At 40.4% G+C, this 16,730-nt stretch overlaps 1 protein-coding gene across 1 annotated transcript in view; it reads right to left on the reverse strand.

Moving 5' to 3' along the window:
* Positions 1-14,528, reverse strand: part of TIPARP (TCDD inducible poly(ADP-ribose) polymerase) — a 31,156-nt gene extending 16,628 nt beyond the window's left edge. The window contains exons 1-2 of the mRNA XM_036122375.2: positions 14,287-14,528; positions 10,116-11,073 (exon numbers count right to left, since the gene is read on the reverse strand). Of these exons, the coding sequence (XP_035978268.1) occupies positions 10,116-11,032 (917 nt within the window). The 5' untranslated portion in view covers positions 11,033-11,073; positions 14,287-14,528. The remainder of the gene's footprint in view (positions 1-10,115; positions 11,074-14,286) is intronic.
* Between the last annotated feature and the right edge of the window lie 2,202 nt (positions 14,529-16,730).

Below are 16,730 nucleotides of genomic sequence, written 5' to 3' on the forward strand. Positions count from 1 at the left end.
TAAAAATTTTTCTATAAATGCTCACACACAAGGCAACATCATTCAATATTTAGCAGAGGTTAAAATTCTATATTTAACTTCTACACTATGACATGGGTCTTAGTACCAACTGGATTTTCCCCCTTTGTATCCAGAAGTAGCTATAGACACAGACATGCCTACAAATCAAAATTAGAAGCTTACATTATTACGCATATGGCCCTCAGTAGTTATGGGTGGGCTAAGAATCAAATGTTGACAATTAAATCTGTCTACCTCTAAGGAGACTGACTAAATCAAGACAGGATTGGTGAGGTTTAGCTCACTCTGTAAAACAATTAACATCAAACTTGGATCACGGATTTAGCTTATGGTTCTAAATACTCAAATGATTTTGGGTAGGTAAAAATAGTCTTCACTTTAAGATACAATGAGTTTCTAGGAATCAATTCTTAAAATGGTGATCATTTTAAGGCAAAATTCTGACTGCATGCGCTGCTCTCTGGTGCCTCCTGAGACATCTTGGAAACAGGTGAATGAGAAGGCAGAAAGTTAGTGAGTGGATGCTGTCTAGAATCACATTGATCTGTGTTGTGTGTTAAACACCATGTCTGATTTACAAATTGTACGAATCTAACTGTGGTCTTAAAGTCACTATAGAAATTAACACTGTGAAATAAAAAAGGACAGGATAAACAAGAGGAGAAAAAAGGCAAATTTTTTTGAAAGAATGAAAGAATACCATTTTTAAGCTTTTGTAATTCTATATTCTCCAAAAGCATGTAGGGAACTAAACAAATACTAACATAGTTTATTCTCAAAAACCTTGTACTAAGACACATTTGAGTACACCTAAGTGCTTCCTAAACCCTAAAAAATACCATACACTGAAGTACCCTCTGTCCCACTAAAAGGAAATTATAATATCCACTTGAGGAAAAGAACCTGCTAAATTTTGTTATGTTGGGCTTTTTGTTTGTTATTACAAAACTATCAGATCAAAGGAAAAAACACAAAAGAATTGCTTACTAGAAAATAAGATGTGGATAAGCCTAAAATCTTTAATAAATAAAAATTACACCTATGAAATCAGAAGATCTCACTGCTATCTATTTACAGAGGCATGGGATTAAATTTTGCACTCTGAAGACATCAGAAATGTCATACAGCCTTAACTTTGAGCCAAGTTCAGTCACATGTCCTGAGGCTCCTAGAAGGCAACTTAAGTGAGACATACCTCTCAACCATGGCCTGAAGAGGAAGTGAAACTTAATTTCTACAAGAACAGCTGGGATAGAAAGCACACAATAGATTTTTTAAAAATGTGTATTATACCTTATACTGCCTTAAATTATGCAGTTACTGCTTTTTATTAAGATGAGTAAATATCCTGTTTATAAAATGAAATATTTTTAAAACTGTAAAGTTTTCATTTTACCTCAAAATAGACAGTAAAAATTGTTTCCCATGTACTCAGGGCACCATACTGATTAATTCAATTTTGTGAATATAGAATTTGACGGCATTGGAAGAGGGCTAAAATATATTTGTTTATACAATTTTTCTACTTGATTATAAAATCAATTTTATGTAAATGGTAAAATTACTTTAAAATAATTGCTTTCAGGCGCCTGGGTGGCTCAGATGGTTAAGCTTCTGCCTTCGGCTCAGGTCATGATCCCAGGGTCCTGGGATCGAGTCCCGTATCGGGCTCCCTGCTCAGCGGGGAGCCTGCTTCTCCCTCTGCCTCTCTCTCTGTCTCTTATGAATAAATAAATAAAATCTTTAAAAAATAAATAAATAAAATAATTGCTTTCAAATAACCTCAAATACCTCAGAACTCATTTACACGTAAATGAAATACTAATTATCATAAAATATATCCTCTAATAACCAGTAAAAAATACAATTAGCTTAATTTATAGATCTTTTAAAATTACAAACTCCTTAAAAAAGGGTTTTATTCAGAATTTTCTCAACTTAGCCTTGTCTTTTTTCCCCACTTAGTACAGATAAACTGACAAATGAGCAAATTAAAAATAAACAGTTTGATGGCTTATTATGAGAACCCAGAGATGACTAAGAAGCTCTCAAGACTAGAGATTTGAATGTGTGCAAACTAACCATACAGAGAATTCATCATTTCCTGAGTTTTTTTAAGCAAATTTCTCAAAGAAGAAAAAGACTTCCTACAGAAAACATATTAGGAGATACTTTTTTTATTACCTACATTTCATAAACTATGACCACAAAACCTTTCAATAGGGCTTTAAATCAGTAACTTTTTCTAGGGGAAAGGATTCTATGAAACCAAGTTTCTCTGACAGATTCAATTTTATCAATAGTTAAAATAGCCTAAATTATTTTTTGGTAACAAATTAATTGTAGAACACTTTATACAATGCTTCTGATGTGTGGCAGCATTTGGACAATTGAAACGTCAGAAAATAAGCAAGCAAAGTGCCTTCCGTTTCATATATTCTACCCCCATTCAAGGATGTCTTTCTTTTATTACCTCAGAAGGCAAATCTACTATTTCTCCTGTGCTTATTTTTACTCTCTCAATGCCTGGAAATGAAAGAGCAAAGCCAGGTGACAGTCAGAAACCAAAGACCAACCGCAGCAGGAAATTATTTAGAGTATTTTGTACCATTTGCCCTCTCTACGCCCTGATCAGCTGCAGGAGCTGTGAAGATCACAAGGTGCAGGCAAGATTCTGAAAGCATACACACTACCGCAAGCAAAATCACCCTTGGGCCTCTATCCCTGCCATTCTTCCCTGACTATTCAGTGCTGGTAAAAATTTCAAGCAAAGAAGGTCACCCAAACTCTACGGCTATATGTCAAATGAGAAGGGATAGTTAAAAAAAAATCTCAATCCAAAAAGAAAAAGAAAATTTTTTAATTTATTGACACAGAGAGAGAGAGAACAAGCAGGGGGAGCAGCAGAGGGCGAGGGAGGAGCATGCTCCCCGCTGAGCAGGGAGCCGGATGTGCGGCTTGATCCCAGGACCCTGAGATCATGACCTGAGCCTAAGGCAGACACTTAACCGACTGAGCCACCCAGGCACTCTCAAAAAGAAAAAAAATTGTAACAAAGAGAAATTCCTATAAGTATGGCCTAAACATATTTTCCAGTCATATGAGAAGTGCTATGTTTCACATAAAAGAGTATTCACAAATCCTTCCTTATGCTCAGAAGCAAGAGCCAAAATAAAGGACATCCATTTGCATAAAGAATACAAATTTCCTGAACTCCTTCTCAAATAACTTAGTCATGGGAGATTCTAATACACTCCTGACACATTTTGTGGCACACATACTTGCAAATCACTGGTTTCTGTAAAATGTAAAAGGGAATAGTCACTGACATTCTCACTAAGAGCTTACCCTTTCACTGTGATGACCAGGCAAAGGTTCTTTACTGGCCAAGTAGGTGTTACCAGTAAGTAAACAGCACATAGCAGAGAAAGATCAAGGAGACAGACACATTTTGTTGTGTGGACACAGCAAATAGGAATGCTTAGTTAACTCCCTTCTATGCTTGTCTTAGCAACAGAACAGGTTAGTTCAGCAAGGAAAATTGTAAGTTTCACAATTAAGAAGTTTATTAATATCATCAACTTCTAAAATTTAAGTTACTGATCACAGAATTGGTTATAGTTAGCACAAGACTGCAATACCTTAATTTTGCACAAATCAAATATAAACCTTATAAACTACCAAGTTAAATAAATGGAATTTATTATACATAAAATCCTTTTTTTCCCCACCGATTTCAAAATGTATTTCAGAACTTACCCCTTGCAATTTCAAATTTCCTTATTAACAAGGAATTAATCTGTATTAGAATTTCAAGGCTTTTAGTTCATGTGTCAGGGACTGGGTTGGATTAGGTTTAACACAGGGATTTTAAATAGAGGCAAGTCTGTGCAGTATAATTCCTGGTCCCTAGAAAGCACTATCATAAATAATCTATAAATAGAAGAATAATACATTTGGTTTTGTTAAAGAAGTTCTTCATATCTAAAATGTAACTTGTTTGCTTCTAGAAATGGTGAATTTTAGAAGTATTTTATTCTTTTGTATAGTTTGTGCTTATGGTGTTGCAAAGTACAGTTCAACCCAAGATCTTAAGCTAATACTTAAAAATTTCACACCCAGAATGAAACAGAACATAGCTCAACCCTCTGCACTCTGGTATCTTCCAAAAAGATACAAAATCACTCATATTCACTTCACTTCAGTTTAAGACTCCCAGTTTTATTTTAAAAGAGAAATTCTGCTGCTTTTATGAAGAGAATTTCTTGCAAAACTTACCGGTATCTAATTATCAGAACCCGGCTTATAAAGTTGTGCTAGAATAATCAAGAATCATCTTATAGTTCAAAACATGTTTTTTCCTTTGCAAAAATGATACACACAAATACTTAAGTTTTCCTTCCACAAAAAGACAAATGCAACTCTCAAACAGGACACTAGTAGTTATTAAAGGTTGCTGATCTACATTAAGAGGACCTCAGGTCCTAATCAAAATTATTATAATCAGACAAAGGATGCAAAATCTGGTGGTCTCAAGTCAGAGGATAAGAAATAAAAGAGGTCAGAGGAAACTAGTCATAATCTCAAATGGCTGGATTTTGTAGCATTTCTTGAGTAGCCCAGGTTTGTATGAGCTACATACTGTTTCACCCTTTAGAAAGAGCCCCCACGCCCAATATAAAACTAAGGATCACCAACTAAGATCGGAGATGCACAGATAGAATTTATAAATTTACTTGCTTTATGGTAGAATGCAAATCCAGAATCCAGAAATTCTAGTGTAACAGTAGGAAATAGATTTACAGGAACATAGTAGAGTTAATCAGTCAAATTGCAGTTTTTGCATGTCCACATGTACAGAATGAAATCTCAAATGATGAATGGAGCATTCTTATTTTTTCCCATTTATTTACAATAAAACATAAAAGCTCTAGAGTCAACTCAAGAAAATGCATACTGTATCATGCAATTATTTTTAGGGACTGCCAGATAACCTTATAAGCTATTTCCTTCAACTCTCTGACTTAAAAGTTATATATCTTTGGCTTTTGCAAGGTTCATTTTCATTACTGTAAATACTTCAGGAACAAACTGACCCTAACCTGAAGCCAGGTGACAGCTGCTTCAAAAAGTCTAATCTGCTTATTAACAAAAACCCAGAAAGGGAATAAATGGATGATTGCTATTGATTCCCATGATAGCTCTACACAGACCCAGTAACTTCTCTGGATTAGTATAGATAGAAGCCAATTAGTTTTATTTCATATGTAAATAGAGCATAAAGAGGTACAGAAAATAATTCATTGGATTGCTTTATCCTAAAGCAGAAGGCACACATTTTTAAAGTCACTTCAAATACAGTTCTTGCTTATGGAGCTCTCTCTTTCTCTTAGGCAGGAATTTTTAAAATAAATTCAAACTCATCCAGCTGTGTATATTCAAGAAATACCAAAAAGTCACAAGGCATAGTAAGTTTCAGCTGTTCTACTCTCTCCAGTGTTATCAATAACACATAATGAGTTAGTTCCTATATCATCACAGCTGTGCAGGCCAGAGCTAACTTGGCTAATTTAACTATTCCAGTATAGTTCAGTCAGGAGCTTGCTCTACTTTAGATAATCCACTCTACAAGTCAAATAGAAAATAGCAGCATATGCCCTACATTATCATTAATAGCACTTCTCCCTGTCTTCTTTCATGGAGTTCTGTGAAGTCATCTAATGGTATTGATCCTTAGAGTAAAAAAAAAAAAAAAAAAACAACAACAAAAACAACCTTCTAAGAGCAATTAACAATCAAAATCACTCAAAAGTAAGACTGTAACACCACTCTAGGTTTAACCATAAACTAATAAAACTCCCTCTCATATCAATAAGCTTTCATTCCAAAAGAGGAGAAAAAGAACACTGGCCTCTGAGAAAAATTAACCATGGAGTCTAGGTTTGTACTTTCTTCTTCACCCTCCTCCTCTTTCAGGAATTCAGGATTAGAAATAATCACTTAACTTGGGACTTATTTTCACCTACAGATTACCTACAAATAAAGTTTGCAGAGTGCCTTTCCTTCACGGGTGGTAATAACTAGAAGACTATTCTGTATTCTGGCACACTTTAACATGAATATAATATGAAAAACGTGGTGATCTCAGTTGCTAAAGAGAAATTTGCACATCCTTCACAATTTCAATTATCCACAACAGTATTCTATACAGTTAGTAAAGCTCTTTCAAAACTGCTTAGTCCTGCCATTTAGTATCATTTTCTCCTAAGGATGAGTGCCTAAATTGTCAGAGACCGTGTTTTCTTAATCGAAAACACAACATTCAATGTTGTTTTCTTAACTGTGTATTTGGAATTTGGAAATTCTCCAAAGCCCATCCCGTGTGCAAAAGAAGCCTTGGCATCTAAATATGGGGAGTTCATACATACAACTAGTTACCAGTTGATGTCAGCAATAAATATCTGGAGATATATAAGGGCAGAGTGAGAAAGCAAAGTGGGATTGTATCATACTTTGGGATAAAGACAAAATTGGAAAAGAATAATTAAAATAATTTCATTATAATGAACCAAATAAGCTTAACTAATGAAATCCTCTTTTTTTTAAAAAAATGTTTTTAGTACCTAGGGATCTTGACTAAAGAGTTGGAAGGGACCTGTGACCTTATCTAGCTAAACTTCCTTTCCAATTTCCTTCTTGAGAATAAAATGAACACTGCACATCTAATTTGGATTAATTTAGATCTTAAATCCAATACATTTGCAAAACAAAGAATTTTATCTCTACAGTTTGAAACTATGAACTTTTGCCTCTACTAGAGACCCAGAACTATGAACTCTCCCCAAGTTCCATACAGTGAAGTAACAGGGATATGGTATATAATAATGATTTTCCAAGTCATATAAACTGCTGGAAACAAGTGGGATAAACAATTGCCATTCATTATTTCTGAATCCAAAGACTGCTGGGCCAGACTTGGGCATATACACAGCTGAACACACACTTCCTGGTTATGTGCAATCTGTACAGATAGACCAGCTTTACAGGCCTGACCACAGAGATTAATAGCTTTAGCCAAATAATGTGGTAACCATGTGAACCTGGGCTGCTCCAGCTTGTTTGTGAATCTCTCAGCAAGGCTCAACATGCCGTTATCTGCATCTTGTTGCCAGGAAACACAACATCGTTTTGGAATACAAGGAAAACCAGGTTGCAATGACCACAGGTCAGCTTCCCAAAAGCCTAATTTTTGACACTTAGCTATCTACAATCTTATTTCTTACTGGTGTCTATGGAGAACTTCACTTTACTAGTAATTAACTGTTAATACGTTTTTCTATTTTTATCAGAGCAGGACCACTTACTATCATTAACAATATAGCAGCAGCATTAGTAATTACAATAATTCACTCATACTTTTCCTCTCAAGTGTCAAATGAATGTTAGTTTCATTAAAACAAATTTGGAAATCAAGCACTCACTCCAACTACTTTATAACTAATCCAACAACGTATACTTGTGGGTCTATATCTAGGTCTAATTCTTCAGCCAAATAATTTTACCAAAGAATACCCAATATGCTGCTGACCTAAGAATTCTTGGATTTTTTGAGATCAAAATACCTGTCTTGCCTTGCTCATGGTAACAGAATGTAATGTGTTGGACAATAATCCTGCTAGTTTATTCCTGACCAATTCAAACAGATAGAAACTTAATGTACCAAGATGCTGAAGTACTCAGCAGACTGGAAATTTGCTTCATAAGAGTGAAGTGGGAGGCCACTATTCTGCAGTTTTGCAATCTGGAGATGGAAGGATTACAGTGGCTTTGAGAGTATATAAAATTAATTACCTTGACATACCAATTAGAATTGCTAGCTCATGGGCAATACAGATTTTGGACAATACCTTATTAAAAGATTTTTGAGATAAAATGGAAAACATTTTTCTTTCCTCCAATGCTTGCTTTAAAAAAAAAAAAGTACTTAGCTTTATTACAGGATCTAAGAATTTTGCTACCCAAGCAAGATAGAATCTTGAATACCTAATATTATCAAGATAATACATTAATGATTAGAAAGCTACATTCTTTTTTTTAAAATATTTTATTTATTTATTTGAGAGAGAGGAAGAGAGAGGGAGAGAGAAGGAGAGAGAGGGGGACAGAGAATCTGAAGCAGACTCTGCACTGAGCGCAGAGCCCAATGAGGGGCTCAATCCCACAACTGTGAGAGCATGACCTGAGCCAAAACCAAGAGTTGGATGCTTGACCGACTGAGCCATCCATGATTTAAGCTACATTCTTGCTATTATCTTACTTTTATCCCAAGGGGCTCCTATATAATAATGCCTTAAATTTAGTCTTATATTGTTTATCTTGTTCCATGCATCCCTTTTGAAACACAAGATGCAAAGTTCTAGTCTCATGATAATTAAGTTGCTAAAAAGACACACAGATCTGTGTACTATACAACTGAAATAATGCACTATTGAGAGAAAAACACTTACCTAATATTAAAAGGGAGCAAGTTTAAACAAAACAAAACAAAAACCTGGTTTCTACAATGTCAACAATGCCCTGGCACTACGTTGAACACAGGTTAACATCAAGACTAACAAAATTAGACAACTTAGAAATGGTTTACTGACACCATTTGATGGCTGACTCTCCAGACACTTGGATTAGTGTAACCCAAGTTATCTGTGAACAATGAACAAAGATGACTCTTAAGAAAGTGTTTCTTTTGGGGGCATCTGGATGGCACAGTTGGTTAAGTGTTCTACTCTTGGTTTAGGCTCAGGTTGTGATCTTGGGGTCATGAGATCCAACCCCCCACCAGCTCAGCACGGAGTCTGCTTAAAACTCTGTCTCCCTCTGTCCCTCCCAGACTCCCCACACCTGTGCATGTGCGCGTGCTCGCTCTAAAATAGATAAATAAATCTAAAAGGAAAAAAAAAAAGGGTTTCTCTTGACTTGTGGGTTAGGATACTCAGCATATTTTTCCTTCCTAAGGGTCATGCCTTTCCATACTACATCAGGCCATTCATCATCTGTGAAGCTGTCAGGTTGCCCTCATTGTCTCCCAAGTCAGGTAGCATGGACAGATGTATTCTTCTCCCCTCATATAATTTTAATCCTTTCTCTTGGTCATAGACAAATAGCTATTAATATCACATATTTTAACTCCTATACTATAGGAGAAACAACTAGAAACATAAAGATTAATGCTTACTATACCGCCATTATTACACTAGCAACTTCACAAGTGGCAACTATCATTTTCCTCTTCATTTTTATGTTAATTAAATAGGAATTCAGATGTGGAAGTTTCAATTCCCTATAAGTGACTATTGCTTGGGCATACACACTTAAAAGAACTGAATTATTTATGTACATGCCTTGCATACAAAAACTTGAGGATCATTTTTTTATGTAAATGATAAACGTATCTATTAACATAAATTTTCCCTCCAACTCATTATTCAGGTCTAAGAAAACAGCCTGAATTGTAGAACAATCTTATCTGTAAGATAAATAGAATAATAAACTTAATGGTAAAAAGCTTTAAGGAAACCAAAAGAAATTTAACATGTTTGGGCATGATTCAGAAGTTTGGGAAGAATTACACAGAAAAACCGTACCATTCAAAATGGAAAGAGGGCCACAAAAATCTCCAAACAATATCATGTCCCTTTAAAAAACAGCAGCTACTCAATATGCAAAACTTCAAAATAGGTAAATTTGGTATTCATTATTTATGCTATTATAAGATTAACCTTGGATTTTCTTTCAAAAGCAAGATCTCTTCTGTGATTAAAACAGTATCTGATTCACAGCATTCAATGTATATGCAACTTCTCAGGCACACACACAGTGCACAGAGTGACATCTGAATTGTTCAAATCATAAAACCTTCATTGTCTGGTTAGGTAAACAGTCTGCATTCAACCAACATGAAAAATCAGGATAGCATACAGCCAAAAGAATAAAACCTGTTAGGTTACTACTGAAAGAAACCACCCTACTAAGCATTTAGCTTCTTGACCTTCTCTACAGGATTTAACAACAGCTTTAAGGTAGTTATAAATACATACCCATACTTCATTCTCATTCTATCATTCTCTGGATTACAGTAAAATCTTTCCAAGTGCTCCTGGGAATCAGTGGATACACTCTGCCACTTCTGAGTAGTTGTCCTCTTGATCTGCCAATGATATGGCAAGACCGTGTGGTGCTTCAAACAATCCCTGCCATAAATACAAGTGCCTTGCAAAAAGTCCATGCAAATTTCAATTCCGTTCTCTTGGTGAGTATGGTACTGTAGCTGGTTCACCAGCTCAAACACAAGGTCAAGGGAAGCCTCTTCACTTTTGTCCTGAAAGAGCTCAGTACTCAACTTATCACTGGTGTCCAAAATGTACTGAATTGTAAAACTGTTGTCTTGGAAAACCCCTGGAATGTAATCCATGACTTTGTCTATGCAGTCAGGACTAGCAGGAACATCACTTGAAACTGAATGCAAAAGGTCAGTCTGGAAGTGCCCTGCTGTAGAATCTGCCACTGTCCCACTGAGAGTTTCGGGTGGAAAGCTGTGATCCTGGATTGGAACCACTTGTTCTGGAGCATCTGTGGAAGGATGGGCTTCTGGTATTTGGCCCCCAACACTTGTCCCATCAGGAATCAGGACAGACATACTATTTTCTGCTGGTGGACATGACGGACTGATTTCCAGGGGTTTTTTCACTATAGGTTCATGTAAGCTGCTCTCATCTGCACTCTGGTTTCTAGATCTGAAAACACCATCAAGTGAGCCAGATTCTAGCAAAGTATTTAAAATTGGCCTCAAAGACCTCAGGGTTCCGGTTCCCAATCTCTTCTGCTCCTTTTTCTTAAAACAAGTCTTCAATGGAGTGATCTTCTCAGACAGTCTCATTTGGCATGAAAAATCATCAGGAGGAGAAGGAGGCTGCACTACACAGTCTGGCTCAGGTTCGGTGGTTTCCATTTCCATGGTGTGGATTAGCTCCAATTGCTCCTCAGAGTCTAAAAATCCTACCAGGAAAGGAAAGAAGATGATCACTTACAAGCTGACAACAACTGGTTCCCATTCCTTCATCAAAATGTTTTGTTTTAGTCTAAGTCCCTGAAGTCACTCCTCTTATACCATATTTCATCTTTATGGGTCAATTTTAAATTTTATTGAGAAATTAAGGCTCCAAAGCAGCCAAGGATATTCAAAAGCCCACAGCAGGTAAAGGTAAAGAGACAGTACCTTCCAGTAGGCTCTTGATATTTATTTGTGGACAATATACAATTGGTAATTCTGCTGGGGTATGAATTTTTACTGTAAGTCTAGGGTGTGTTGGGGGGGTGAGGGGTAGAAATAAGTGTGGCTAATAGATGACAACACGGAAACCACATCTCTGTGTTCTCTTCAGAGTTGTTATCACCTATCCCACGAGGTGATAAAACCTGTTTGTTAAAAAAAAAAAAGTTCACCAAATGAAGGATAAAATTCCAAGTTAAATAGTGAGTGAATTTAAAGTATAAAGATATATTCAAGAAACAGGGGCTCTCAATTGAAATGTTATATGAGAGAAAGCCAGGAGCATGTTGAAGCATTTCTAAATTCCAATATATTCCCTGAGGATGTTAAGGGTCTACTTTTACAATCCCCAAAACATTACTACTATTGGAGGAAGTATACCAGTTGCTTGTTTAGCAACAGAAGCTACCTAACAGCAGCAAACACTATATGCTGTCTTAGAAACCAAACACAACTTCATAATTCAGAAAGGGCCTCGTTATCCTTGTCTTCAGAAAAGTTACATATATGATTTTATCTATTAAAACAAATGAAAGCATATTATAGAAAAATACAAGAATATAAAACACACACTAAATGTCAGATTCCTAATGAACTACTGAGACCAAAAAAAAGTGCTCTCTTCAAAGAATCAGACCCCTTGAAAAAAACTAAAGCTTAAAGTAAAAAGCAAAGAAAACTTTGTAAAATGACAAATGGTGTCTCCTCCACAAGCTAACATTCATTAACCAATTCTGAAAATATTTACTAAGCATTGTACGAGGTGGAAGAGCTGGTAATGAGCAGTTAATCTTCTCTCTTGGCCAACTGACTAAAAGAAAAAGAGATCATTGATGCAAGGGCCCATGACTTCATCAAATACTCCTCCCAGGTGATCAGTACCATGCCTAGCACAATGCACACGGTGGGTGCTCTATACTATTTTTTAACTGAATCACTGAAGAAAAAGCACCTGTTACATGACTAGTTCTGTTAGCCTTTATAGGTCAACAACAAAATGATAAAACTGACTCCCCAGAAAAATGAATATTAAAGATCTCATTGGAGAGATTCATGAATCTACATATAAAAAGTTCATAATGATCAAACTCAGAAATAAACAAAACAGTACAGCTAACCCTTGAACAAGGCCAGAGTGGGGATGGTTCAGGGAACCCATCCCTGGAAAAATCCGTTTGTAACTTTTTGACTCTTGCAAAACTTAATTACTAATAGCCTACTGTTGACCAGAATTAACAGTTGATTAACACGTTTCGTGTTATATGTATTATATACTGTATTCTTACAACAAAGCTAAAGAAAAGAAAACGTTACTGAGAAAATATGTTTATAGTACTGTACAAAATCCGCATATAGGCGACGCTGCAAAGTTCAAACCCCTTTTTTTCAATGCTCAACTGTATATAACCAGGTGTTAGTGCACACGGTAAGTACAAAAGAAAAAGGCAGAAAAAGAGTTCAGTGTGAGCTGGCATTGTTAGGGAAAGCTTCACAAGGAGGGACTTGACATAAGACATAAATCAACTGGAAAGCAGCCAAGCCAGGCGTTATTATTCATCACTCGGTGCTCTTGCCTCAAGGCACAATTGGCACAGATTGTGGTATTCCCTCTCCACCACACTAAACCCGCTTGTGCCTTCCCTCGCGCGCGCGCGCGCCTGTGTGCGCGCGCACGCACGCCACTCCTATCACATCCAATCAAGGGAAAACAGACACTGAACCAATTTTATTTCTAGGGGTGTGTACACACACACACACTGTAACTTTTCCTGTTATTGCGCTCCGTCAGGCTCGGAAATAAAGCTGAGGAAGAGGCAGAGAACTGAGGAGTGGCTGGAGTGGGGAAGTCACTAGAACCTAGTTCCTCAATTAGTTTGCATAACAGAAAAATAAAGATTGGACGGACACTTCCTCCGGTCCCCCGGTGCAGGCGACCTACCGCTCCACCCTTCGCCTCGTGATATTCCCCGTCCTCCGGCACTCCCGGTCCCTGACACCGGGCACAGAAACCACCACTGCAAACTCAGGACTCTCGCCCACCAGCCGCGGCGCGACTCCCGGACGCCCAGCCCGGGTCCGAGAGACGCCTCCTGCCGGCCGCGGCGGTTTTCGCAGCTCCGCCCCCCAGGCCGCGCCAACTCCGCGCAGCGCAGGCGAGGCGCCGCCCGGCTCGGCCAATTCCCGGCGTTCCGAAGCATCCCACCTCCTCCTTCCCCCCTCGGAAGGCACCGGAGCGCCCCCGAACCCTCGCTGCAGACTCGTCCCAACGAGCGACCCCCGCCCAGGCTTCCCTCCATCCCAGAAGCCCCTCACGGCGCCTTCCACAGTTAATTTCTTCCTCGCCTCCTCAACCGACCTTCTGAGAGGATCGTCCTGCGAGTCTCGGAGGCTCACAGAAATAAGCCGAGAAGCGCAGGGGGAAACGCGGTCGGCGCCTCTCGGGGTGCGGCGAGGAAGGCGAAGTCTTCTGCGCCTTCAAAGTTGATCTGAAAACAGCCTGCAAACTTCTGGGCTGCAGCCGGAACGCAGGTCTGCCGGAAGGCTCCCCTCAGCTGCCTGTGCCCGGCCGCTCGATCTACGAAGTGCTCCTCCGCCTCAGAGCGCTCGGGGTCCGCCCGGCGGGGGAGGCCGCAGAGACGCGCCCCCCGCGCCCACCCAGACCAAGTGGGATCGCGGAGACGCCGGCGACCCCAACTAAACCCTTCAGTGTCTTCCTCCAATTTATACACCTGCCCGAGGCCGTAAGTGATTAAGAAGTGTAAACCAATCCCATCCCGGTACTGACGGGATCCGAGTAAATTCGGTAGAAAAAAAAGCACAGTCTAAATATCAATCACCCTAGATCCCTGAGAGGCTGCGAGGCCGGCGCCCCCGTCCGCGCCCGCCATCCCAGCTAGGGTCTCTTGTCCGCCCCTCAGAGCCCACCCGGAGCCCTTTACCTGATCGCGCAGCCTGAGAGAACGGACCGCAGGAGTCGAGTCGCCGCACCGCCGGCTCGCTGGCAGCGTCCGCGCGGGAGGACTGGCGCGGAGAGCGGGCTTGGGCGTCTAAGGGTCGCAGGCCGGAGACGCGACAAGCAGCGCACGGGCCATTCCGCCGCCGGAGTGCAGAAAGCCGCGACCGCACTCCCGATCCAGCTCGCTCGCCTGTCACCCCGAGCTCTGCTTTAAAGTGGCTTCCGGTCGCCTCCTCTCGGCTGCCCCGTCGCGGAGGCGGAGCCTGGACAGCGGGGGAGAGGGGTGGGGTGAGAGGGCCGGGCGCTCAGTGGGTGCCGGGAAGGAGGCCCGCCCCACGTGCGCGTGCGCGCTCGCTCTCAGGGAGGTGCACGAAGTGTGCGAGCGGCGGCCGCGTGCTCCCGCGAGGGGGGCGTGTCCTTCCGCGCGCCGGCTGGGTACCGGCGGGTCCAGGTGTACGCGCGTTGGGGAGCGCGCGGCTGTGAGGAGGGGAAGTGTGTGACGCGTGGGGCAGGCTCTACCTGCCTGCAGACACATGGAGGGTCACTGTGTTCCGAGGACACCCAGGCACCCGAGGGGATGTGAAACGGAACGAGCCGTTTCTGTGGGGTTGGTTTTATTTGCCTCCTCACAAGACGCCTCCTGCCCTTGACGCCGCGGAACCCCGAGAGGAGGCAAACGACTGCTACCGCCGCTGCGGCCAGACGGGGTCGCCCGCCCCATGCCTGACGGGTCGGCCCAGCAGCGCACCCGGGTCTGCCCCCTACCCGACGCGGTCACAGGTGCGCCTGTTTGACTGGAAACGTAGCCTAACAGAAGGGAAACCTGGCTTTGGCGCTTTGACAGTAAAAGCGCGAGTATGTCCTGGAAAGCTCTTAAGTACCGTAGTGACTAACTTATTCATTTAACAAATATTTGAGTGTCTGTTGTGTGCCAGGCATGCAGCTAGGTTTAGGCTACGGCCCCGATCAGCTCAGATGCCATGCCTGCCTTCATGGAACTTGCAGAGTACCTTGTACTCATCTCTAAAATATACACTGCACGTGAATTTGCTATAGTTTCTGGACTGTAAAATGTCTTGGATGATAAGCCCTTCCTATACTGAATAGCCTTTCAGTGGTGGAGGAAGAACCACCTCGTTAAATTCATATAATCACTATATATCGGAGGAGAAAGACCCTTTTGCTCAAAGTTAATTATGGCTATATCCCCAACAGCTGGCAGAAAGGGAGAAGGGAATACAGCTTGCAAAGAGAAGCTCTCTGCCCGTGGTCTGAAATCTAAACTGAATTCCACAATTCGGAGACTTTCCGGGTTGAAAAAGCCAACTATTACCTTACAAAACATGAAAGCCTGTAAAAATAGCTAAGCAGCAGTAATAATAGAGATAATGGTTTCAAGCTTTCTTAAACTCTTCTAAACCAGACTGGGTGACACACCAGCAAAAAATAGATTAAGGGTAGTACCTCCCCAGCAGGCTTATTTCAAATTGCATCAAGTCATGGCCATTCAACTAAGATAGGAATGATATGGAAAGAATTCAGACACTAATAGGTAAAACAGAATTTTCAGGCTTAAAAACTGTATTAAGACAATATCTTGGTCTGTGCCTACTCCTACATGGAGTTACCTAGAAACAAGTATCTAAGTTTAAATCTACCATTTTACTGTTTGCTCTTTGTCTCATCTGTTCTATGGTCCTTACATTTCATGCCTTCTTCTTTTTTTTTTTTTTTTTAAGATTTTATTTATTTGACAGACAGCGAGAGAGGGAACACAAGCAGGGGAGAGGGAGAGGGAGAAGCAGGCTTCCTGCTGATCAGGGAGCCGGATGCAGGGCTCAATCCTGGGACCCTGGGATCATGACCTGAGCCGAAGGCAGATGCTTAACGACTGAGCCACCCAAGCACCCCTCATGCCTTCTTTTGGATTAAATATTTTTAATTCTATTCTCTTCCACCAATTAAAATACTACATTCTTTATTCTTTTAGTAGCAATTCAGTTATTTATTGCTGTGTACGAACCATCCCAAAACTTAGTGACTTAAAATATCAATTCTTATTTGCTCATGATTCTGGATTCTCTGGCTTAGGAATTCAGCCAGGGAATAGTACATGTGGCTCATCTCTGCTTGGTGATGCCTATGGCTTCAACTGGGGTGGCTCAAACGGCTGGGCCTGGCTCAACTAGGGCCATATATCTTGGGCCTCTCTTCAGGCTATTGGCTGGGTTCCCTAGTTTTATTCCACAAGGCTTCTCCTCAGGACTCATTTGGGCTTCCTCACAGCATGATAATCTCAGGGTTCCAAGAGGGAGCAGTCCAAGAGGACAAGCCTCAATATGCAAGCCTTTGCTTGCATCATGCTTATTAATGTGTCTTTCACCAAAACAAGGCACATGACCAAGCTCAGCGTCTATGTGGGAGGGG

The sequence above is a fragment of the Halichoerus grypus genome, chromosome 1 (assembly GCF_964656455.1).
Source record: "Halichoerus grypus chromosome 1, mHalGry1.hap1.1, whole genome shotgun sequence".
NCBI lineage: Eukaryota > Metazoa > Chordata > Mammalia > Carnivora > Phocidae > Halichoerus > Halichoerus grypus.